Source organism: Triturus cristatus, chromosome 9 (genome assembly GCF_964204655.1).
Source record: "Triturus cristatus chromosome 9, aTriCri1.1, whole genome shotgun sequence".
In the NCBI taxonomy this organism is placed as follows: domain Eukaryota; kingdom Metazoa; phylum Chordata; class Amphibia; order Caudata; family Salamandridae; genus Triturus; species Triturus cristatus.
In genome coordinates, this window is record NC_140592.1 from 521,473,492 (window position 1) to 521,499,769 (window position 26,278).

At 44.0% G+C, this 26,278-nt stretch overlaps 1 protein-coding gene across 1 annotated transcript in view; it reads left to right on the plus strand.

Annotated features, from left to right (window-relative positions):
• Window positions 1-26,278, plus strand: part of TOP6BL (TOP6B like initiator of meiotic double strand breaks) — a 2,412,394-nt gene that overhangs the window by 1,790,922 nt on the left and 595,194 nt on the right. The window contains exon 12 of the mRNA XM_085627714.1: window positions 1,704-1,814. Coding sequence (XP_085483840.1) covers window positions 1,704-1,814 — 111 coding nt within the window. The remainder of the gene's footprint in view (window positions 1-1,703; window positions 1,815-26,278) is intronic.

Consider the following 26,278-nt stretch of genomic DNA (forward strand, 5'->3'; position numbering starts at 1 on the left):
ACATTCTGTCATTGGGCTATACTTGGGCTACATCTGGGTGATATTTGGGCTACATTTGGGCTCTTTTGTCTATGGTGGCCATTTTGGGAGACTTATTTGTTATGAAGTTTCCTAATTTCCTCATTTACTACAGTCTCCTCAGTAGGAAATACTTTCAGTTTTTTACTTTGATTCCATGAAGAAGGCATTCAGATGTGTCACACATTTGCCATAAATTCAGAATGTTAGCACTCTAGTTGCTTACTAGATCACTATAGTAAAGCTACTGCTCACCAGGGAAGTCTGCTGCTGGTATTGAAAGTGCATGTTTCAGTCTGCATGTCAGAATTCTTTAATGAAATAGTAGAGGATTTGAGAAGTCACTCAAAATGTGCCCTCATTTTTCTTTCTGCAGCACTAATCATACTTTCTATGGCAAAATGAACCCCCTCATTTTGTTCCTTTTTAAATTAAATGTTTTAAGAGTTACCACTTTATTCCAATCAAGATGGCTTCAGGTGTGCAATACGTTTGTCAAAAGTAGGACTATTAGTGCTCTAGTTGTTCTTTAGAACACTCTGGGAAGCTGCAGTAGAACACAAAGGAATCAACTGACAGTCTCTGCCCTTGTTGGATGTACATGTTTTACTGAGAATGTCAGACTTCATTCTAACATGACTGAGAAAGATAATGTAAATTTACAGAAAATATGCTCTCAGTTTAGCTTATAGGTTACCTTCCAAACCTCTTTTGCAAAAGCATGAGAAAATAGTTTTCTCTCAAACATGATTCATGATATCACAGCAGAAGGCTTTTTCACATGGTAAAATCACCTTGGAACACACCACAATTCCTAAAATGAGTATGGTACCATCAACAAATGATTTATAATGTAACTAAAGTCTTAAAACCTTCTATTAACTGCAATGCTTTTTAATGAGGTGCTATCATGTATATTGGTCCCAAGATGGCTGCCAACACTTCTTGGATGAAGTACTGACAGGCAATCAGATCTCACGATGAGATGTGTGGTTAGGCTCCGCCCAGATATTTCTATCTTTTTAACTCTAATTTTCTCAGGAACTACTGAACGGATTTACACCATTTAAGCAAAAGGCACGAGTCTGAACTGAGGACTACCTCTTTGCCAAATTTGGTGTAATTCCGTTCAGCAGTTCGGGCTGTAGCTGCGTCAACAGGTACTATGGGAAAATGCATGGGGAAAACGCGTTTTGGGACCCCCCTCTTTTCTCGGCCCTGCTTGACGAATCAACGTGAAATTTTCAGGATAGGAGCGGACCGGAGCTGGCCAAAAGTTTGGAAAATTTCGCGAAGATTCGTCAATCAGCGCAAACGTTATTCCAAATAGAATTTTGCGGATTTCCTAAGGAAAATAGGTCCTAACTATAACTACCTACTGGCGACCGCCAGTAGGTAATATATATATATATATATATATATATATATATATATATATATATATATAGAGAGAGAGAGAGAGAGAGAGAGAGAGAGATTTTTTTTTTAAAACAACGTTGAAGTACTTAAGGACGTACGGTTGGAACATCCAACTTTAAGTGAGACCTTATACATTTACATTTCTTTGTAATTTTCCTACCAGACATTTTGATCCTCTTGAGCGCTAAAGTAGTGAATTTTCCTTGTCTATATATGTATTCATAGATATAAGTGATGTTTATTACATGTCTATTACATCTTTACAGAATCAAGTGAAACTGCAACTTGCTCACGCGGTTGTTTCCGACTCTATGTGCAGTATTGTGACAAACAGCACCAACAGCAGTTTTCGAAGAAAATGTCTCGGTAATTTTCAGGTATTTAATACTTTTGAGAACCATCTATTTATCCATTCAGTTCCTAGTTTGTTTAGTGTAGTGCATGAAGGCTTAGGTGAAGTAGAGTTACTTACACAAAATCAGTTTGAGGGCCAATGTCCATCTCATTAAAATGCATTGATTTACATGGCACAACGTGCTTGGCGTATTTAAACATTCGGATTACAAAATGTATACATGTGCTTTCACGTAAAACTTAATAAACACTGTTAGTAAAGCGTAGTATAAGATGTGAAATGCGATATGCCAGTTCTGTTCATGAAACTAAGCGTCGGTAACAGCCCGATTTACAAAATTAATCTGAGACAAAATCCTAACTTTATGACTTTCGGTATTCACAAAAGGTATTTAGGTGTAGTAAAGTTAGGAATACCAACTTTACTACTCCTAAATGCCTTTATTGAACACGGAAAGTCGTAAAGTTAGGATTTTGTCTCAGATTACGTTTGTGAATTGGGCCCACAGCCGGTGTATTTCTGCATCATTTTACCAGGATGCTCCGAGTTATACACTCAGATGTAGCTGTTTTTAATGCAATCCAAGATTCTTTTTGTTTAAGGGAGGGAAGGTTATTGAGTGTGAAAGGGAAATATGCATGGACTGTGCCCCATTTTCAGTAACTCGGTGGTGTCTTATTGCAATGTTGTCAGGCTTTTTCTCTAGATTCTGTGGCAGACGCTGTGCACTAGGCAGTACGATGGTATGTATGTGTTTATACAGAGGCTGTAATTTACTATACACAACTGAAATGTGTTCCAGTAGCACAGGTTTAAAAACCAAGGTTACTATTGCAAACAATGCCCTATTACTTACCGGTAAGCTATATTACACCTGGTCCCATTGTCCTCGTCCCATTCATAAAAAGTGAGATATTACAATCTCACAACAGATAAAAAGAAACGTAGGAATGCTGGCCCAACCTACCCCATCCCCCTGGCAGTACAAAAGAGTACAATTTCGACTCTTGGGTGCTCCCCCTCCTACCTGGACGCTACGCTGCTGATCGGGGGCAGGCTGCAGAACCCTACACCCACGGGACTGCGAGGACCACGGAGCACTGCGCTCCTTGATTGTGCTCACCTGGCTCCTCTTCCCGCCTTGGATTCATCTTTGCACGCAGCACCTCGCGGCCCCCGCTGCGCGGGTGCCGCTTGCCGGCCTGAACCTTTAAATCTCGGCTGGTGTTCATCGTGTGTGCGACTCTTGGGTGCTCCCCCTCCTACCTGGACGCTACGCTGCTGATCGGGGGCAGGCTGAAGAACCCTACACCCACGGGACTGCGAGGACCACGGAGCACTGCGCTCCTTGATTGTGCTCACCTGGCTCCTCTTCCCGCTCACGCCCTTGACTCCGCCCCCACCTTAAAATCGAACCAGGCCTAGCGCGCTAGCGGTACGTGCGCGGGACGCAGCCCGGGGCGAAGACCGGGCAAAGAGCGGGCCGTTCGTGGTCGGCGGTGGACGGGACGGGTCTATATCCCTGGTGGCGACACTGCCTACTCCATACTCCTTACGAACAGTTGTGCAAGTGAGATTCACTTATACTAGTGGATTGTTAGACAATTGCACCAGTTGTTGGTATTTGTTTTTCATTGCCTACCAATTGTCTCTAGGCTCTCTCCTTCGTTTTCTTTTTCTGGCCATTTTTTGGTTTGTGTGCTGTTTGTCCCAAAAAATGTCATCTCTTAGGTCTGGTAGAAAATTCACGCAGGATAGTTCTATGGGCCGTGTTACGGGGACCCTCGATAATTTTATCACGAGAGCAACCAGGGTCCTCGAGCAGGAAATTATTTTGACAGAAAAACGACTGTCCTTAGAAATTTCTTCCAAGAGGTCGTCTCTTGGGAATATTATGGAAGTTACTTCCCCTGATTCCAGGCCGCCTCAAACACTAATCGACCAATCAGGTAATAACGAGCTCGGGTCAGTGGCCCCTCAAACCCTGAGTTCGCTGGATGGTTCATCTGTCATTGCCGGTACTTCTGAACCTTGTGGCCAGTCCTCAAATACTAGTGTTACCCACCCGCTGCCCACCAACAAGCAGCCTGGTACTGAGACTTTATCTCGGGGTGGCAAACCACTGCTAACTAATAGGAAAAGGAAATGTGGTGGAGTGCATCCCAGGGGTAAACGTGCTAAAGTGTCCAAGACGTCCAATGATGGGTGTTTTACTCCATCTCACACCCCTCTGTTCCCCGGACATCTTGAACCCTTAGAGCAACTACTTAAATCTTTTTTTCTACCCCTCTATGAAAGAGTTAATCGTCTTTCTACCTCACTTGAGAAGTTAGAGAGTTTGGTGTTGTCTAATTCATCCCAAATGGAGAAGATCATGGTATCTCAATCTGTCCCCACGACATCATTAACTCCCGATATTGCTCTCGATGTCGGGGTCGCTTCTAGGGGTGCCACCTCTCAGGTTAGTGCATCTTCCATCTTACCTGTTTCTAATGCACTTGTTGCGGACCCTTCCCATATTCCATCTACTATAGCCACATCTGTTGACCCACCCCGTAATGTTCCTCCCAATCTAAGTAATTCTGCAACCGGCCATCCAAACACCGACGAAGGCAGTCGTTTTCACAAATTTCCTTGTATAAATCTCCCCCCAGAGTCGAAACCATATACAGTCATCATGGCGGGTGTCCCCAGGCTTTTGCAGGTTAAAACAGAATCCCATAATGAATTGAAGAACAAAGTAATCTATTGGCAAAATCGTCACAGACCACTTCCGGCCAGACTCTGTGCCGAAATTCTCACTGTCCGTAGGGTGTGTTGGTTGGGCAAGGGGGCCAAAGGTGTGGAGGGCGATTGTGTGATTATTAATTTTCGGGATCCTAAGGTAGTGTCCCACATATGTTCCTACTCCAACTCCACGATCAATACTGGTATAATCACTCTGGATTTGTCGCACTTTTTCCCCCTAGGTCAGTGTGATTTCTCTGATGATCTGGCTTCTGGCTGGGATAGGGTCAATAGGGGTTCTTCTCGCCACCCAGGTCCAGACTTCCACCTCCCATTGTTCAACTCTTTCGCCCCCTTGAACAACCTGGATGGGGTTGATTGACCACTCACAAACTGGCACACCCAGGGCAGTGTGTTTAAGGACTCTGTTGACTCTGCTCATCCTGGGTTTGCCAGTTGGGGTGGGCCTAGTAGGGTTTTTTTGGGGCCGGGTACTTTGCCTTTGAATTCTGTGTACGATCCCGTCACTGCCCCAGCTAGTAACTTGGCTCTTCACCCTCTTGCTCTGGTATGTCATGAAAATCTCTCACCCCCCAGTTCTATATCTGGTAACACTCAAAGAATTGAGTGGACACCTTGTGTGGATGTGGCGCCTATTGCCATCCCACAAACTTTGTCCGTTGTTTACTGTGATTTAGCGATTGTTAGCATGACATCAGATATTAGTGTTTCCCACTTAGTAGCCCCTCGGTCCCCACCATCTTTGTTACCACTCGATTCTTCCAGCTCCCCCCTCCTTACCCTGGTCTCTTGGAACATCGCCGGTCTCCGCAGCAAAATCTCTACGGAAGATTGGTTGGTTTGGGCATCCTCCCACGATATCCTTGCTTTTCAGGAAACGTGGGCTGTGGATCCCATCTATTTGCCTGGGTATGTGAATTTTCATAAAGGGGCTTCCAGTGGTACTAGGGGTCGTCCCTCGGGGGGACTTTGCATATGGGTCAGGCAAACCCTTAGGTTTACCTTATCCGAATTGGCTATTGATAACCCCGATATATTGATTGTCTCCCTGCAACACAATAATGACCCCAAAATTTTGCTTATTAACATATACAATAGGGGCTTACCGGGTGGGCGTGGTTCAAACACCTTTTCACAATTGGACGGGTTTTTGGATACTGTCGACCCAAGTTTAAATGTGGTGATAGTGGGTGACTTTAATTGTTGTTTTGAGCCAATGCACCCCGCTTGGGAATCCCTTACTCTGGAGGTGGATACCATCCTGAACATCCCCACTCTCGACCTTCCACCCATCAAGAGGTGGACTGAGTCCGTTGTTCAGTGGACGAGTTTATGTATGGAACGTGGCTTTCGGGCTGCAAATGGACGCACGTCTTCGGATAAAAACGGCAAGGTGACTTTCTCTGATAGCCGCGGCCGTTGTAGCAGAATTGACTACGCTTTAATTAGGTGGAGTTCTGGCCTACTCTAAGCGATATGATGGTTACTGACCGCGCTGAGAGTGACCACAACCCCCTAGTTTTGTCACTCCTGCTTTGCCCTGACCATAGAAACCCACAAACTGAGTTAGTGACAGCCGACGCTCTCCTTGCCAACAACCAGCGGAGAGTGCGATGGGAGAAAGTCGCCCTTGATAGTTCAGTAGTTTCCGAGATCAGTCGAAAAGTCTCCTGTGCGTTGGAAGAACTGCAGTCTCTTTGGGACCTGGAGGTTGTTGTTGGTGATTCTACTAACATTCATGAAACTCTATTCTCAGGCCTTAAGTCCCATTTCTCAAAATCTTGCAAAGCTAAGGTACACCACATTCCAAAACCAAGTTCCTGGTATACTAAAGCTTGCCGGATGTCCTACAGTCAACTGAAAATTGCCATTAAAACCAAAAATCAGGCAATTATTAAATCTGCTAGGAAAAATTATAACAAGGCCAAAATACAAGCAAAGCAAGACTGGGACAATGACCACTGGAATGAACTCTTGGCGGCAAGTAAACATAGGAACTTAACATTGTTCTGGCACGTCTTGAAGTGGGGTAAACACCCGAGTATGCAGACTCCCTCTAATAACGTAGCCCCGGACTTATGGGTGGCACATTATGAATCCCAGTTTACGGACACAACTCAGGTTGAAGCCCCCATTTCTTCGCTCAGCAGGGATCTGTCGATTTCTCCAAATTTTATATTTGAGGAAGTCGAGGTCTTGTCTGCCCTCTCCAAGGTGCCTGGTGGTAGGGCTCCAGGAATCGATACCGTCCCTGCGGACCTTTTTAAATCTGATCTTGACACTTGGGTGCCCTACATTGCTCGCATGGCCAATGCTATAGCTAAGGGGGCTCCCATCCCAGAATCTTGGAAGGGTGCCGAGATTCTACCGATTTTTAAAAAAGGTGACCGTTCCTGCCCGGGGAATTATCGCCCCATTAGTCTTATTGACTCAATCCAAAAAACATTTGCAAGAATGATCCTGGCAAGGATCCAGTCTTGGATCGAGCAGGACGATATTATCTCCCCTCTGCAGGCCGGTTTCAGGTCCCATATTAGTACCATAGACCAGGCATTCAAATTTCAATTGATTGTCTGGAAGACGGTGTATCTTTGTGGTGGAACAATATATGCAGCATTTGTAGATCTATGGTCTGCATTTGATCTAGTGAACAGGACCAAACTTTGGGAAGTACTAGCTGTACTTGGGATGCCTGCTGATCTTTTAAACCTCATTATTAGACTGCACGAAAACAACTTCGCCCAAATTAGATGGGGTAATCAAGGCCAGGTCACTGAAAGATTCAAAGTAAGTAGGGGTGTCAGGCAAGGGTGTGTCCTTGCGCCTACTCTATTTCTGCTCTTTATTAATAGAGTTGTGCAATATTTTTCTTCCATCTCTACGGACGCCCCCACGGTGGGTGGTTCTAAAATACCCCTCCTTATGTTTGCAGATGACACCCTACTTTTATCCCAGACAATCTCTGGGTTACAGACGGCTTTGAATGTGTTTGCCAATTTTTGCTCTGACTTTGACCTTCTAGTCAATGTTTCCAAAACCAAATATATGGTATTCAACAAGGGGAAGCATGTGAAAGGGCATGTGTCTATGAACAACGACACTCTGGAACGAACTAACATCATGACCTATTTGGGGGTAGTAATCGAAAATAAGCTTAGTTGGAGGCCACAAATAGATGTTCTTTCCTTGAAATTTGCTCAACTTTCCGGTTGTTTGGTCAAAGATCAGAGACAGTCACAGACGAAATTGATTGGCCCCCCCATTAAAATTTACAATGCTAGGATAAATTCAGCTATCCTTTATGGTGCCGAACTTTGGGGCTTTGCTGATCTTTCTCCCCTGGTCAAGGCTCAATATAAATTTTTAAGAAAACTTACGGGCCTCCCCTGTTCCACTCCCTTGAAACCGCTTCTGTTGGATCTAGGATGTTATTCTTTTGATGATATAGCAAGATTTAAACCCTTGGCTTTTTGGAGGAGACTCTGGACGACTCCGGAATTAGGTCCCTATGCCAGGGCTTTCTTAGATGTCCGCTCTATGTTGGGTTCCGACAACATTATATGGTTTAGGCAGGTTAGATTACTATTGGAATCTATGGGATTAGGTTTACTCTGGACTGACCCAGGTGCCAACCCTTTCCCATCTAAGAAAGATTTTAAAAATCTCTACTGGTCAATGGTTTTTCAAAAACAATTGTCCCTGGTCCATGCGGAGTCTTTGTCCGGTAGGTTTTTTGATTATAAAACAGTTCCTCTTCTTGAAGCCTACTGGGACATTATATCCAGGCCCAGTGATCGAAAACTTTACCATCAATTTAGGGTTGGTACTCTACCAACAAAATCATTTACCAAAAAATGGAAGGGAGGGTCCTCTGAGTTTTGCAGCTGGTGCCCAGACTGTGTTGATTCAGTAGGGCACATATTTTTTGCTTGCCCGGCTTATTCTGCCCCTAGGGCCAAATGGCTTAAACCTATCTGCCGCAATCTGGGTACCAGACAGGGGTTTGTAGCCCTTATTATTTTGAGATTTGATACCAGTGAATGTGTTGTTGCAGTGGCTAAATTTTTGGGTTGGACATGGATCATTAGGAATAGGAGGCAATAGTGTTTATGTGTAATGCTCTGTCCTTGAATGGCCATCATTGTATCGTGATTTTATGGACTATGTTCTTTTTCATATTTGTTTTCCGTATTTTTAATTGTTTGTAAGTGTCTTTTATGATGAAATTTTATCGATAATAAAGACAAACGAAACGAAACGTACAATTTCCATTTACAAGCTTTATTTCGGTCATTATAGACCACAAAAGCAAAGGATATAATACATACATCACAGAGCAGTAAAAACATCAATGAACATTTCCAAATATAACCAAGTACAAATGAGTTGATCAAATTTCATGGCAGTTGAAAAAAAAGATAATAAAATTTAAGAAGGATAAAAACAACAATTTCATAAGTTAACCATGTTAAAACAGTAGGAGATAAAATGGGGACATTTATCAGGTGCGGGGGGAGTTTAAAAACTTGCGGCGCCTGTGCCACATGAAGTTGAGAAAACGGAACACAGCAAAAACAATCGGAGGATGAGTGTTAGTTCTCAGAACTCTAAAGACCTCCAGGCACCGCCTATACCCCAAGTTCCTGCATAATGGTAGGAGCCAATGCCTCCTGGGTACATTATAGCCAGGACAAAAGAAGAAAACGTGAATGGCTGTCCCTTCTTGACTATTACAAGCAGGGCATCCAATGGGAGAAGCTTTTGATCATCTGCTTGTAAATGCGTGGACCGGCAGGCAGCCCAGTCTGAACTGAGTATAAAGTTTCCTATAACTGTAAATAACTAGATATATCAAAAATGACTAGATATATCAATAGGGGGTCTAAGGGAAATATATTTAAAGACCACAAGATTTCTAATCCATTAATATCCAATGTGCTATAACAACAACGAGGAAACCTAGGGTTTGAACAAAAATAAGCACTAACAAGAAGAAATAAAGCAAGTGGAACATTTTCTCAATTATGATAAATCCCATCAGCCACCAAAGTAGCAACCATCATCATGTGGGATTTGATAGCCACTGCAGAACCCTCCAACAAATCAGGGCTACAGACTATATGAGCAACAGAACCCTCTTTATCTTTCTAAGATGCGGTCTCTGCTTTAGTATTTATTGCATACCATGATTCTTTATGATGTAGCTATCTAATGTATTGGTGGTGGTGATGGAAGCAGTGCAAGTGAAAAAAAGTGCAATTAAAATCATCTACCGGGACAGGAGAATCATTTTAATAGTTACTGTCCGGGTGACAAGATTAAAAACCAGTGTAGAAGCAATTTTGAAAAAATAACTGCTCAAGTCCAAAAAGGAAGGGTCTACATGTTTCAGCCTCTAGATTTAATGACAATCAGGCTTTCGTCAGGACCTTAAAGAAATGCTGCAACTGCTGTATATATTAGTGTAATTCCAAAAAGTAAACCACACCAGTGAAGTAAATTATACGACCTACTTTATACTGGGATTTTCAAACACTCTCAAGAAATTTTTCAGGAGTATTCACCCAAATCGTAGAAAAGAAAAATACACAATACCAATGATTGTATTCCGTAACCTGCTTTATCATTTCAGTCAGTGTTCTAAAATACTGTAACAACTGTTGAAAGTATAAAGAGCTCAACTTTAAACTTATTTGTCATTGAGCCAATTTTCCATAAGGGAAATATACGCTTACCCGTCTGAGTACGGGAGCTCTCCTCACCTCACCTGGCATCCGCTCAGAGAAATGAGGCCCCACTCTGTATAAAGACAAATGGGTGCAACACAATTCTCAAAGTTAGAACCCTATGTCTTTATAGGAAAAACATGACACACACTTCAATATCAATAGGTCGTAATGAGGTGAGGCTGTCCCTGAACCTCTCCAACTGCTAAACAAGAACCTTGTTGTGATGCTCTTAAGTACTGAGTTTTGGCGTGTTTTCAATATCAAAACTTGTTATATATACACCCAACTCAGCTCCGTATACCTTTACATGAAGCAATCTGATGTATATAAATGAACAATCATGTCCTTAATATATGGCTTCTTTTTCTTAAAAAAAGTCCATATGTGTTTAGCGAATATACTGTAGACAAACCACAATCGCTAATGGTATCTCTGAAAGTAATCTTTATCTGCCTGTTCATCTGTGTATGGCCGTAATTTTATAGGAAACATTTAATTTATAAACAGAGGAAAAAGAGAAAATGAAACTCGTTGTTTTCAACATGAAGAGAGTCTCAAAATTAAGGATTACAACTCCTGTTGGAAGAGTCAGTAACAATAGTAACGATATCGGGCACAACCAATTCTACGTGTAACGGTGGTAAAAAAGAGCTTAAAGTTTCCACCTGTCGTACTTTAATCTCTGGCACCGCGTAGGGGACAGGGCCCTACCCCTGTTTATCTGGTATTAGCAAACCGCAAATGATTAATGCGGCATGTACGAGTGCTTTAGATATCGTTCTAGCTATGAATGCACTGTGTACACGTTATTCTGCTTCACTACGCGGGTTCCATTTTGGAAGCGGTGGCCATTTTGTCATTGCCCTCACATAGGCTATAATGGAGCAAACACGGGCCTCACAGTATATGTGCTTTCTCGTGACTTCTCTGTGACCTGGGCAGCTGGCTCTGCTGCCCCAGGTCAAACTGGTCTCACGAGCTCCCCTTCCTCCGTCCACCTGTGATTAGCATCAGGGTTTGACCCATCATAAAACCCTTTCATTCTACACGAGCCTCCGGCTAATCTCTTTCACACCTGACTGTTCCTGCTTTATGACTTGTTTCCCAAAACAGGAGCTGCCCGTGTTTTATTGGGGCCTATTGATATCAAATGTGGGATCTGAACCTTACTGTGTAAATCATTGTGGGCTGGCCGAACTGGAATGTGGGATGGTCATCATGACTCTGCCTTTTCTTTGTAATGTACACTTGTTTATTACCGTATCATAAAACCTAGGAATGTATGCTTGAGGCAGGAAAAAGCGTATTTAAGATGAAGTCCGTTTCTATGATTTTCAGCAGTCTCCTGAGAACATACACGCTGTTGTACTTCTAGGATACCTGTAATTGGTCTGCAGCCAATAAACGATCTTTGACTTCACCCAGAAGACTCTGTGTTTCTGTAGGTCTGGAACAGGGTGAACCCAGAAGTCATAGGGTGTGTGCCCCTGCACCGCTGGGTCTAAAATACCCAGTACTTCAGTTTGGCGCCCAACTCGGGACGATTTCAGCGGTACCGGTCCAAGCCAGAGGTTCGTGAGGAGCTTCGTGTGGAAATTCCGGAGGAAGGCCGCCACTTTATCGACCCCTGCATGTCGACGTGGTCCGAAAGTCTTTTCTGCGAGGTTCTCCGCGTCCCGACGGCTACGAAGGACTGCTGCCCTGATTAATCGACCTGTTTTGGACCCTTGACGAGTTTTGAGAGAGCGAAACAATCGAGAGAGTCTTCTGGTGACGCCATCGATCAGCAATATTCAGTTAAGTATAAGTGGAGCGTCTCCCATTTGTTTTGGTATCCCTCGGGATCGTTTGATTTGGTAATTTGGAGTTTGCAAACGCCAAAGCCAGAGGACTCGTGTATTCACGAGACTATCGTAATTGATAATCCTTTGACGTTTGGATCTAGACTAGTGAGCAAAGATGCCTGGTTCTAGAATATTTGGTAGATTATTCTGTTTGGGTTGTGGAAAAGATTTCCAGCTGGAAGAATCATGCCCGGTCCCTCCGGTTGGAACTCCAACTTATGAGCTCTATGTAAAACATGGCGTAGGCCCCATTGCATATAACGAAGTATGGATCCACTACACCAGGAAAGACGGTGTTTTAAAATGGCCCCAAAATGGTAGTTTCGAGACCGATATTTTAGATAATTTGGAAATTAAATTGTTCAAAAAGAAAGCCCGGCCGGCGATGTTTGACTCTTTCCGCTTATGGCGAAAGGAAGCCAAACAGAAGGAAATTAAGCTAGCGAAAAAGAATAAAAGGGAGAGAGGTATGACAGTAATGCAAGCAGCTGTACAATTTAAAGATAATGAGGAGGAGCAGATGAATGAGCAATTGCACAGGCAGCGTGAGTTAGGGATCGACAAATGTTATCCAGCATTACCACACTCTAAGCAGAATGAGTTAGAAGAAAAGGAGAAAGATCCCCTGATGTCGCATTTGTTGAGTTCACCACCCCCGTATGCTCAGAATGCCACGGCACCTCCCCAGCTTGTGAATATGCCACCTCCAGTTAATATACTGCAAGCCTTGCCGCTACCGCCAGCTGCTGCGCAGCCGGCTCTTGTCCATATAGCGCAGCCCTCTCAAGGGCCGCCAGTTGTGTTCCTGACTGCCCAAGCGCTTCCAGCGACTTTGCCTAATTCAGCAGCTGCCTCCCCTGACACTCTTCCTTCCACCACTCCAGTACCTGTTCCTGCATCCTCTTTTCTTCCCTCTGTTTTTCCCCCTGTTTTCGCCTCAGCTTCTCCTTCAGCGCGACAGCGCTTAGCTAATGTGGTTACTACATTAATGCCGCCTCTCTTTGAGTCATCTGGTGCGACTCCTGGTTTACAGCGTAAGCAACTGCGTAGTCAATTGCCTAACCCTGATGAGAAAAAGGTAATAGATAGCATGGCGCGTAGATGGATTGTTTTCCCTTCACTGTATGATGTGGAATCAGTTGTCAACGTTTTCCATCAGTGGGATGCCCCAAAACAGAGATATGTGTTTGAGAAAATGTGCGAAATTCTCTGTGAAGAATTGGAGGATAGTGGTAAAGTCCCGAGCCCGCAGGAGTTGTGTAGAGTGAGGTTTGACTTTGGAACTGGTATAATTGTGGATCGCGAGGTAGATAAAGCAGTTGCGGTTGTATTGTCCTTCAGGAATGATGATTGTCAACAGTCGTTGTTTGAACCTGATGTCTCTGTGGGAAAGAGGGTAAAAGCACGCCAATTTCCGATGCGTGAGGTTCCCCCAGTTTGGAGACCCGCTGAAGCAAATGCCAATCCACCTGTCGTAGCACATTTCCAGCGTATTTGGGTACATGTTCCATGGAAAAGATCTGAGGTGTTAGCACTCAAGCAGTCATTGCCTGATCCCCGTAAAAACCCTACTGGTTATTATAAGGAGTTGTCACAGACTGCAGAATCTTGTGTAATGAATCTGGCTGATGTAGATATGCTGTTTGGGAATGTGGTTCCACAGCCTTTGTGGGGATCCATACGTAATACGGATCATGCTGCAGAACTAGGAGACACATGGGCTAACATCATCGCTGCTGATGCTAGACAAACTGGTGGTGCGAAACCTGAGCCTTTAGTAGCAGAACTGCCTGGTAGAATCATCACGTATATGAAGACAATAATGCCCGCGATGCACGTAAATTGGGACAAGTTATCTGCATGCAAGCAGAAGAAAGATGAGACAGTGTCAGACTTCTTTACTAGGTTTGAAGAAACGTTTGTTGACCACAGTGGGCAAGATATGAGTACTGAGGGTGGCCAACGGTTATTTGTGGATAAGTTTGTGCAGAATCTACTTCCTGACCTGTGTAAAAAGTTAAAAGATTCAGAAAGTTCTTGGGCTGTTTCCTCTTCAGCGCAAATACTGGCTACTGCACAGTATTATGAAAACAGAGATAAAGATGAAAAAGATAGAACAGAAAAGAAAACGAAGGAACTAAAGACAAAGGTCCTTTTACAGCAGGCCTATCCGCCACGTGGAGGTCAGAATAATTATAGGCAACCCCAAGGTGTTTATCACCAACCCCAACAATTTCAGAACAATCAGCAAATGAATGGGTATTATCAACCACGTGTCCCTGTAGGTCCCAACCAATGTTCATATTGCAAAGAGGAAGGACATTTTAAATATAGTTGCCCTAAATTAATGCAGCGGAACGGTAATGCGTATGGCGCAAGAGGTAGGGGTGGTCAGCAAGCCCCTAGAGGCAGAGGGCGTGGAAGTGTTCCCCAGAACGCGCGTCCTCTTCCGCCCCAAAATACCATTAATAGCTTTGATCAGCAAGCCAATACGACTAGTAATACGGCTCAGTATTATAATAATGATTATTATGCAGAGGACGGTGATGCAGAAAGTAATGATTACTAGGACAGCCGTAGACAGAGAGAGGGAGTTGTTTCAGTGCCAGTGGATCAGAGCGGACCGTATGTTGAGGTGATTACAGCAAATGTAACGGAGCCCTTTCTGCTAGACACTGGTGCTGCAAAGAGTTCAATCATGCATTCAAAACTCCCTGGCGCACCTTTGTCTGGCGATATAAATGTTTCAGTAGGTTTTTCTGGCGCCCCGGTTAGGAACCCGATCTCTAGTCCCATGTCACTTTCTATTGGGCCTTGCGAGTTGAAAGCACCCCTGATTCTGACGACAGGTTGTGGTGAGAATTTGTTAGGATTAGATTTGTTGAAAAGATTGCACGCTACACTGTATTGTTCTCCTTCAGGAGTACAACTTACATTAGGCAGGAAAGTGATTTCCCCGATGTACTTGTCTAAAAATACAATGCCACCTGAATTGTCATCCCTTCCGGATGCCCTTTGGGCTACTGGTCCCAATGATGTGGGCCTCTTGGAGATACCGCCATACGTGGTGACTTTAAAGGCTAATGTCAGACTGCCACGTATTCCACAGTACAAGATCTCTAATGAAGGCCAGAAAGCATTGTTAGACATTGTCAGCGACTTGATTAATAAGGGTGTGATTGAAGAGACAAGAGGCAACGTTTGCAATAGTCCGATTTTACCTGTCTTAAAACGAACGGACCCTTCACAGCCACCTGTTTACAGATTTGTGATTGATCTTAGAGAGGTTAATAAGATTGTTGTGCCACAGTTTCCGGTTGTCCCTGATATAACTGCCTTGTTAACGATGATTCCAGCCTCTGCTGCATGGTTTTCAGTGATCGATTTAAAGAATGCTTTCTTTAGCATCCCAATTGCAGAGGAGAGCAGAGATATTTTTGGCTTTAGTCTGGGAGGCCGAAGCTTCCGCTTCAAACGCGCTCCCCAGGGCTACTGTGAGAGTCCATCCATATACAGTCAAGCTTTGAAAGCGCAGCTTGATGCACTTGTTTTACCTAGTGGCGCTATTCTGATTCAATACGTGGACGATTTACTAATCGCCGCGGATACTGAACAGATCTGTAAAGAAGCCACATTGTCATTGTTGCGCCATTTATCTGCTTTCCATCACAAAGTGTCTCTCTCTAAGCTGCAATATTGTCGACAAGAAGTGACCTACTTAGGTCATCTGTTGTCGAAGGAGGGAAGGAAACTGACCCCAGAAAGAATTCAAGCCATTGCACAGTTGAGTGTGCCAAGAACACAGAGAGAAGTACGTGCTTTCTTGGGCATTACCTCATACTGTAGGCATTGGATTCCTAATTTTTCCTTGTTGGCAAAACCTTTGTTAGCCTTAACATGCAAAGACACACCGAATCCTATCCCATGGTCTGAAGAGTGCCAGAAAAGTTTTGTGGAATTGCGCAATGCATTGTGCTCAGCTCCTGTGTTGGGTACTCCTGACTACAGCAAACCTTTTACGTTGTATGTTCACGAGAAAGATGGATGTGCGTTGTCAGTGTTAACACAGCCCTTTGGCGACAGACCGCGCCCATGCGCATATTTTTCATCGACCTTGGACCCTGTAGCGAGGGCATTGCCAAGCTGTCTGAGAGCGACAGCTGCTGCAGCAATGTCTATCCGACAATCTGCTGGTTTGGTAATGGACAACACATTGATCGTTATGGTTCCACATGCTGTAGACACATTATTAAATAGTACCAAGACACAACACTTGACTAGTGCGCGATTATCAGGCTATGAGCTTACACTGTTAGCAAATCACATACACATAAAGAGATGCAGTACGCTGAATCCAGCTACGTTATTGCCAATTCCAGCAGACTCAGATGAGATCGAGCAACATGACTGTCTGTTCAGAACAGAGGAAGAGATGAAAGGGAGAGTAGATCTAAAAGATACTCCCCTGACTGAGTGTGATGGCACTTTATGGGTGGATGGTTCGTGTTTCAAGCTCCCTAATGGTGACACGACTGCTGCATATGCTATCACGACTTTACACACGGTCGTGGAAACTGCACGAGTGCCACATAATTCGGCCCAAGCAGCAGAATTAATCGCCCTCACAAGAGCATGCGTGTTGTCTGAAGGAATGAGAGTGAATATTTACACAGATAGCCAGTACGCCTTTGGCGTGGCTCATAATTTTGGGCGACTGTGGAAAGAGTGTGGGTTTCTGACGTCGCATGGAGCTAAAATTCAGAATGGCAAGTTGGTGAATGATCTCCTTGAGTCACTGACCCTACCGTTACAAGTTGCGATCATGAAATGCAGTGCGCACAGGAAAGTTACAGATGATGTTGGACGTGGGAATGCGTTTGCTGATGAGACCGCGAAAGAAACAGCACAGAATGTGAAGACTAGAATGTATGTTGCAGGCCCCGCAAGATGGGTAGATAATGTTGGAATGTGTGAGAACACAATAGAGAGTGTGAAGTCGCTTCAAGCTGAGGCCACAGAGAAAGAGTTAAGCAAGTGGAGAGAAAGTATGGGTAAGTTGGATGAGAATGGTTGTTGGATTGATCTGACAGAACATAGGCGATGGTTGTTACCTGACGCATATGTGCTCCCAGTGGTTACTATGGCACATGGAATGGCACATATCAGTACGAAAGGAGTTTGTAAGTTGTTGGCTCCAGTATGGCAGAATGCTGGAATTCCCAAGTGTGCAGAGAATGTGGTCAAGAATTGCATGGTATGCTTGAAGTACAACCCTGGTAGGGGAACCCCAACTCCAGCTGGTCACTTTGCACCCCCGTCATGTCCATTCGAAGTCTTGCAGCTGGACTTTATTCACATGGAAAGATGCAACAACCTGAAATATGTACTGGTGGTTGTTTGTGCTTTCTCAAAATGGATAGAGGCCTATCCTCTGAAAGATAACACTGCCCTATCCACAGCCAAAGCCCTTGTGAAAGAATTTTTCCCTAGGTTTGGGATGCCAAGAATGGTGTGGTGTGATAATGGAAGTGAGTTCGTGGGTAAAGTGATGAAGAATGTATGTGAAGGTTTAGGCATAAAGCAAAAGTTCCACGCTGCAAATCACCCCCAATCAGCTGGACTAGTAGAGCGCTACAATGGAGCCTTAAAGCTCAGGCTGGCCAAAATTCAGGCGAGCACCGGTCTTAAATGGCCTGATGCTCTGCCTTTAGCACTCCTGTCCACCAGAATGACCATACACTCACGAGTGGGACTTAGTCCTTACGAAGTGGTTTTTGGCCGCCCGGCCAACGTATGGGGTGTACCGAGGCCTACGAAATTTAGTGAGATTGAGCATCCAGTACTACTCGATTACCTGTATGATTTGACTGTTAAACTGCGTGTTTTGCACCAACAGGTACATGATACTCTTCCCCAAGCTTCTGAACCTCCTGGACACCCTATCAACCCTGGTACGTGGGTGCTGATCCGAAATTTCCAGCGCAAGAGCAACGACGAGCCTCGCTGGATCGGCCCTCACCTTGTGCTTTTATCAACGAGATCAGCGGTGCGAGTAAAAGGGAAGAAGCACTGGATCCATGGCACCCACTGCAAAGTAGTCCCCTTGCCTTTGCCATATGACCGGTGGGTCCAGGAGGGTATCGCCGACTCTGAGACAGACACTGTACCTAGTTTTGTACCATTCAGTGACGCACGCATAAGAGACACAGCTTCAGACCAAGAGAGTGACAATATTCTGCAAGAAGCTGTGCCACCATCAAATCGACTGGACACCACTGAGCCTGAACTTTTGTTCCAAGACCAAACAGCACCTGGCCGTCTCCGCTATAATTTGAGACCAAGGCCTATGGACAAATAAAGATTTCTTTACTATTCCCTTTTTGACATTTTTGGCTCTCCCATCTGAAGGACTTTCTTGATTTTTGTTTTTCGAACCACCATCCGGGTTCAGCCGCAGGGTCGCGGTGCCAAGACTTTGGGGTACAGGCCGAAGACGTTAGGTCAACGGTTCTGGTTGGTCTAGGGCGTTTCCCTGGACCGACAGGCGTACTCCTTAGCAGAAGAAACTCATCCGCCGCGAGCGGCCCGTTTAGAGGATGGAGTTTTTTAAGATGGAGAGACCCGTTGAGGACATAGACTCTAAAGCAAGGATGTGTAGAATTGTAAAAAGTAAATGTTTTGTATTTCTGTGCCTATTTACGCTGTGTAGTATAATAATGTTCATCGTAGGATTTGTGTTTTTCTCCTCTCAAAAGACCATTGCGCCCACTGTACAGCCTATACCTCTTTCTACTGCCTCCTCTCACTCTTTTCACCCTCTGCCTGAGCACGAACAGACCAGACGATCCGAGTTCGTAAATAACTCGTTTATCCAGCTTTTGCACCAGCACCAACTAGTAATGAACACAACCAATTGCTGGGTATGTGGGTTAATGCCACATACCATTAACAAGGGTATCCCCTATTTGGTGCTGCCATTTAGTTACAATGGATCGTCATGGGCATTCCAGACCATGTTTCTCTATGCTCTAGATACGTACTCCCCTCGCCAACCGCATTCCATCAGACCTATCACCAATAATAAGGCTTTGATGAAAGGAGTTGCCGATATGAGTAGGGATATTGATGCATACTCATCCATTCCCAAAGAAGAATTGAGACCTTATGTAGGATGTAACGCGACGGGGTATAGTATTAGTCTGGGTGAAAGACAGCGAAAAATCTCATCCCCAATCTGGGTCGTACCCCACATAGGTCGGTTCTGCTTACAGGGTAATGGTCAGAATCCTAGAGCTCAACTGGGAAGAAGTGACTGTACTGAAACGTACACTTTCCCGTCACAGTTCTCCCCTGCGTTTTTAGCTGCCAAGGGCACATATTTCATCTGCAATGACCGAGCATATACATGGTTGCCCCCTGATTTCTCGGGCACGTGTTATATTGCGAATCTGCTACCGCCTACATTTACTGCTGCCTCTGATTATCACAAGACCAGAGTTGTGAGAGGTGTGATTAGTAAGGAGGATACTGCCGGTCAAGAAGCGGGAGACTTCTTTTTGGGTTTCCTGCCGTTTTGGGGACCTATGGTGAATAGTAGGAACCTGAGACAACTGACACGTGTGGTTGAATCCACTGTAAATGTAACGGCTGGTGCCCTTGGTAATATGACAGCTGAGCTCCAAGCGGATCGCCTTATGACTTTACAGAACCGCATGGTTCTAGACGTTATTCTTGCAGACCGCGGTGGGGTATGTAAGGTTATCCAATCTAGTTGCTGCATTTTCATACCAGATAACGCTCCATCAGTCTATCAAGCCATCTCCAAACTCCATAAAATATCTGAATCCATACACGTGGATAAAGGAGATTGGTCACTGGTGGGGTGGTTCTGGGAATTGATATCTGCCTGGGGTTGGAAAGTTCTGATGGTCATTGGAATGATCTTAGCCATTCTTTTCCTGTTCTGTCTGTGCATACAGTGTGCTCCTGCGATATGTGGCCTCTGTGCTACCTTATGTGTAAGGAAACCTGTATCGAGGGACGAGCTAAGTAATAGGATGATGCTACAGCAACATCTCCATGACTTCGTGAACATCGACCTGGACTCGGATTAAGATGAGTATAGTGATTGCCTATGTAAGGGCAAAAGGAGGGTCTGTCGTACTTTAATCTCTGGCACCGCGTAGGGGACAGGGCCCTACCCCTGTTTATCTGGTATTAGCAAACCGCAAATGATTAATGCGGCATGTACGAGTGCTTTATATATCGTTCTAGCTATGAATGCACTGTGTACACGTTATTCTGCTTCACTACGCGTGTTCCATTTTGGAAGCGGTGGCCATCTTGTCATTGCCCTCACATAGGCTATAATGGAGCAAACACGGGCCTCACAGTATATGTGCTTTCCCGTGACTTCTCTGTAACCTGGGCAGCTGGCTCTGCTGCCCCAGGTCAAACTGGTCTCACGAGCTCCCCTTCCTCCGTCCACCTGTGATTAGCATCAGGGTTTGACCCATCATAAAACCCTTTCATTCTACATGAGCCTCCGGCTAATCTCTTTCACACCTGACTGTTCCTGCTTTATGACTTGTTTCCCAAAACAGGAGCTGCCCGTGTTTTATTGGGGCCTATTGATATCAAATGTGGGATCTGAACCTTACTGTGTAAATCATTGTGGGCTGGCCGAACTGGAATGTGGGATGGTCATCATGACTCTGCCTTTTCTTTGTAATGTACACTTGTTTATTACCGTATCATAAAACCTAGGAATGTATGCTTGAGGCAGGAAAAAGCGTATTTAAGATGAAGTCCGTTTCTATGATTTTCAGCAGTCTCCTGAGAACATACACGCTGTTGTACTTCTAGGATACCTGTAATTGGTCTGCAGCCAATAAACGATCTTTGACTTCACCCAGAAGACTCTGTGTTTCTGTAGGTCTGGAACAGGGTAAACCCAGAAGTCATAGGGTGTGTGCCCCTGCACCGCTGGGTCTAAAATACCCAGTACTTCACACCTCTAGCCAAGCGAGTGATTGTTTATAAAAATAATAGTAACCATCTATCAGACAAAGTTAGAAACCTTTAAAGCTTTTTTGGCGCTATTCATCGCTAGAGTACAATTGTAACATTGGCGTCAGCTCACTGACCTGTCTGTTGGTACCTCGTTCTGTACAGAGCAGGATGGGAAGGTACCGGCACGCGCATTTTTGGTGTTTAAATACGTATTACTACCACGGACTCTAATGCACGCTGCTTCTTCAACGTCATACAGGCGCGCCGGGGCATCATGGGAATTGTAGTTTATCTTTCGCTTATTAATTACGAGTCGCATCAATGTTTGCTATAAACAAGTATAGATTTATCTATACTCAAAGGAGTAAGGGTTAAAAATTACCTGCAAAAAATGTTTTATCTTTTGAGAGCCAAGTTATACGTCTTATAACAACTCATATTTATAAATAAGGCGTCTCATTCAATGAAATGAGAAACGCTCTCTGAAGGCCATCTGGCAATGTCTCATTGTGTGTGTAGGGTTGACAATTCATACATATTCTGAACCCGAGTTACTAATGCGCGCTGCTTCTTCAAAGTCATAGAGGCACGCCGGGGCATCATGAAATATGTAGTGTATCTTAAGCTTATTGATTACGGGTCTTATCAATGTTCGCTATTAAAAAATATAGATGTATCTATACTAAAAGGAAAGAGGGGTACAAATTACCTGCGAAAAATGTTTTTCTTTGTCTTTTTCTTTTAAGAGCCAAGTTATTCGTCTTTGAACAACTCGTATTTATGAATAAGGCATCTCATTCGATTAAATAAGAGACGCCCTCTGATGGCCAATTGGCAATGTCTCATTGTGTGTATAGGGTTGACAATTCATACATATTCTGGGCCCGAGTTGCTTATTAGAAACTCAAAAGAGTCTTCAAACCCGAATTTCTGCATTAGTCGGAGGTGCTGTAAAAGAATAGACCCATTTGGTTGCATATGAATACCATATTCTGGTATCATAATGAGCTGGATTCTACTCTTGGATTCTACATTGACAAGAAATTTGCGTAAAATAGTCAATTGTGCACCTAACAGAGATCTCAGTTGAGGGATAGACCCATGTGTTTTATGTCCAAATAAAATGCTGTGTAATTCGTACCCACCAATGGTCTTGCCCATTGTGAATGATTGTCTCACAATATTCTAGAGTGCTGTCCACGGAATATCATCGTTTAATCCTAGTGTGTCACTCTTGAGTCTGAAAATCCATTTTTGTTCTCTCCTGAACATAAATTGCGTAATGTCGCTTATATGTGTGGGGATATATGGTTGTTCTAATACTATCCACTTCAGTTCTTCAGCCTTGTGTTTGTGTGTGAGAAAATGATTTGTAAGTCTTGTTGCCTGTTTTTTACACCGGATGGTGCTTTTGTGCTCGTTAATGCGCAACTTTATTTTGCGCGTGGTCATTCCAACATATCTGAGTGAGCATGGACATGTAAAGCTTGGCTAGAGGTGGAAACTTTAAGCTCTTTTTACCACCGTTACACGTAGAATTGGTTGTGCCCGATATCGTTACTATTGTTACTGACTCTTCCAACAGGAGTTGTAATCATTAATTTTGAGACTCTTCATGATGAAAACAACGAGTTTCATTTTCTCTTTTTCCTCTGTTTATAAATTAAATGTTTCCTATAAAATTATGGGCATACACAGATGAACAGGCAGATAAAGATTACTTTCAGAGATACCATTAGCGATTGCGGTTTGTCTACAGTAGATTCGCTAAACACATATGGACTTTTTTGAAGAAAAAGAAGCCATATATTAAGGACATGATTGTTCATTTATATACATCAGATTGCTTCATGTAGAGGTATAGAGAGCTGAGTTGGGTGTATATATGACAAGTTTTGATATCGAAAACATGCCAAAACTCAGTACTTAAGAGCATCACAACAGGGTTCTTGTATAGCAGTTGGACAGGTTCAGGGACAGCCTCACCTCATTACGACGTATTGATATTGAAGTGTGTGTCATGTTTTTCATATAAAGACATAGGGTTCTAACTTTGAGAATTGTGTTGCACCCATTTGTCTTTATACAGAGTGGGGCCTCATTTCTCTGAGCGGATGCCAGGTGAGGTGAGGAGAGCTCCCGTACTCAGACGGGTAAGCGTATATTTCACTTATGGAAAATTGGCTCAATGACAAATAAGTTTAAAGTTGAGCTCTTTATACTTTCAACAGTTGTTACAGTATTTTAGAACACTGACTGAAATGATAAAGCAGGTTACGGAATACAATCATTGGTATTGTGTATTTTTCTTTTCTACGATTTGGGTGAATACTCCTGAAAAATTTCTTGAGAGTGTTTGAAAATCCCAGTATAAAGTAGGTCGTATAATTTACTTCACTGGTGTGGTTTACTTTTTGGAATTACACTAATATATACAGCAGTTGCAGCATTTCTTTAAGGTCCTGACGAAAGCCTGATTGTCATTAAATCTAGAGGCTGAAACATGTAGACCCTTCCTTTTTGGACTTGAGCAGTTATTTTTTCAAAATTGCTTCTACACTGGTTTTTAATCTTGTCACCCGGACAGTAACTATTAAAATGATTCTCCTGTCCCGGTAGATGATTTTAATTGCACTTTTTTTCACTTGCACTGCTTCCATCACCACCACCAATACATTAGATAGCTACATCATAAAGAATCATGGTATGAAATAAATACTAAAGCAGAGACCGCATCTTAGAAAGATAAAGAGGGTTCTGTTGCTCATATAGTCTGTAGCCCTGATTTGTTGGAGGGTTCTGCAGTGGCTATCAAATCCCACATGATGATGGTTGCTACTTAGGTGGCTGATGGGATTTATCATAATTGAGAAAATGTTCCACTTGCTTTATTTCTTCTCGTTAGTGCTTATTTTTGTTCAAACCCTAGGTTTCCTCGTTGTTGTTATAGCAAATAAAGGTTCCTAGTCATGAAAGGATGAACAACATCAAGGAAGGCCTCAACTAAATACTGTTCTTTAAAATTCAGGATATCAGAGGTAAGACGGCCTAATTTTGTACTCCCTTGGATTTCTGCCAATCTAAGCAGTCTATAAGCTTTGACTAGTTCAAAACCGCGATATTGTCGGGGACTCTTCCTCAGGATGGGTCCATAGGTTTGGCCGACCTAGTCTAAAGCACAGTTCTTTTATTTGTACAAACCAGGATAGTATTCCCACCCCTGGGAGCCCCAAAATCACCTTGAGTTCAGACTGGTAGGCTGCTAGGTCGGGGGTCGCCCAAAGTCTATGCCAAAAGGTCAGGGGGCGCAGACCAATCTCCTCCTCTATGGGTCTGATCCCAAGGTCCATACGTAAGGGAATGAGAGGGGTGCTTAGTGGTAGACCCAAGTGCTGCCTCATAAACTTGTTCTTTCTCTGATTTAACCAGTCCACCTGCTGGAAGATGACCCCAGAGTTCAGCCCCGGACCCGGTTGTCTAGATGATGAGTTCCTGTATAGTTTTACTATTCCCCGGCCATCTGTGCTAGCCTTAAACCTGCCTTTTCTTACCAACCAAAAGTTTCCGTCAGCATGACACCCAGGTAGTCAAAGACAGCTACCCTCTCTAGCAGGATACCATCTAGGGAGGGCTTTGGGCGAGATGTTTTGCTGGGATTAAATACCATATATTTAGTTTTTAATGCATTGATCTCCAGCCCCCTCTCTTTGCAGAATAGAGAAAAGCTGTCAAGGATCCTTTGGATGCCCATGGGTGACTTGGATAGTAATAAGGTGTCATCCGCAAACATCAATGCTGGCACCTTGTCACGGGCCAGCTTGGGGGCATCAATGTTGGGTACCTCTTTTAATCGGTCCACCAAAGCGTTAATAAAAAGACAGAACAGTGTAGGGGCCAAAACACACCCCTGCCTTAAACCTCTATTCACTGGGAAATGTGGGGTTAATTGCCCATATTTCCCATATCTCACCTGAGCAAAATTTCCGGTATGCAGGCGCTTGATCATGGACAGCAAATAGAGCGAAATGCCCATTTGTTCTAGAACTGCCCAGAGGTTGTCACGAGGTACCAAATCAAAGGCTGATTTAAGGTCAACGAAGATCAAATAGAGGCTCCCACCCTCTATTGTCACCGTCTTCTAATATAATAGTTGGAGCCTGAAAACTTGGTCGATTGTAGAAATATTTTTACGGAAACCAGCCTGATACGCACTCAGAATCTCGCGCTCGTCCACCCAGGACTGATGGTGCTCCAGAACAATCCTGGCAAACAGCTTCTGGGTTACGTCAATCAGGCTGATTGGCCTGTAATTAATGGGCAGGAGGGGTGAGCCCTTCTTGTATACTGGAAAGATTTCTGCCCCTAGCCAGGTGTCCGGGATTTTCATGCGAATATGGCATTAAATATTACACATAGATAGGGGCCCCAGATGTTGGGTTGTTCCCGAAACAAATCCTCGGAAATCTTGTCTAGTCCAGGGCCCCTTCCAAAGGGGAGCTTCAGTTGCGCTCAGCACTTCGGTTAGAGTGAACACTGCATCATCTTCAAGGGGTTCCCTGGAACAGTTGGCAGGGTTCCCTCAATGAGTTCTATAGTGTCCTGTGTGGAATACAGCGATTGGAAATGAAGTTTCCAAGTGTCTGCAGTGATGTTCGGCTCAATAGGTGAGTTCTCTAGGGAGCGAACCAGGATCCAAAACGCCCTCATATCCCTGTTGGTAAGAGCCTGTTTGATCGCATCCCATCTTTCGCACTCCCAGTTCTTTTTAGCTAGCTTTAAACTATCACTATATAGAGCCCTCCTTGCTTTTATCAGGGATCTGTCTTTGGATTTTATGGCTTCAATGAGGGCACCCTTTGCCATTCGGCAGGTATTATTAAACCAAGTGGATTTAAGGCTCCTCTTGCCTTTAGAATGGATCAGGGGATTAAAGATGTTGTTCAGGCTAGTGGTCAGATCCGCATGGATGGCCATAAGTTGAGCCATGGTATCAGGAGAATTAAGGGTCTGGGCAGCCTTTTCCGTTGCCACTAAGGGTGAAATAATTAAGGAATACAGGGCAGCAGCCTTACCTGGTGACTGCTTCATGGTTTCCCATCTAATTCTTCTCCTATTATCAACTAGTGTTAAGTTAGTACCGGGGGAGGAGCTAG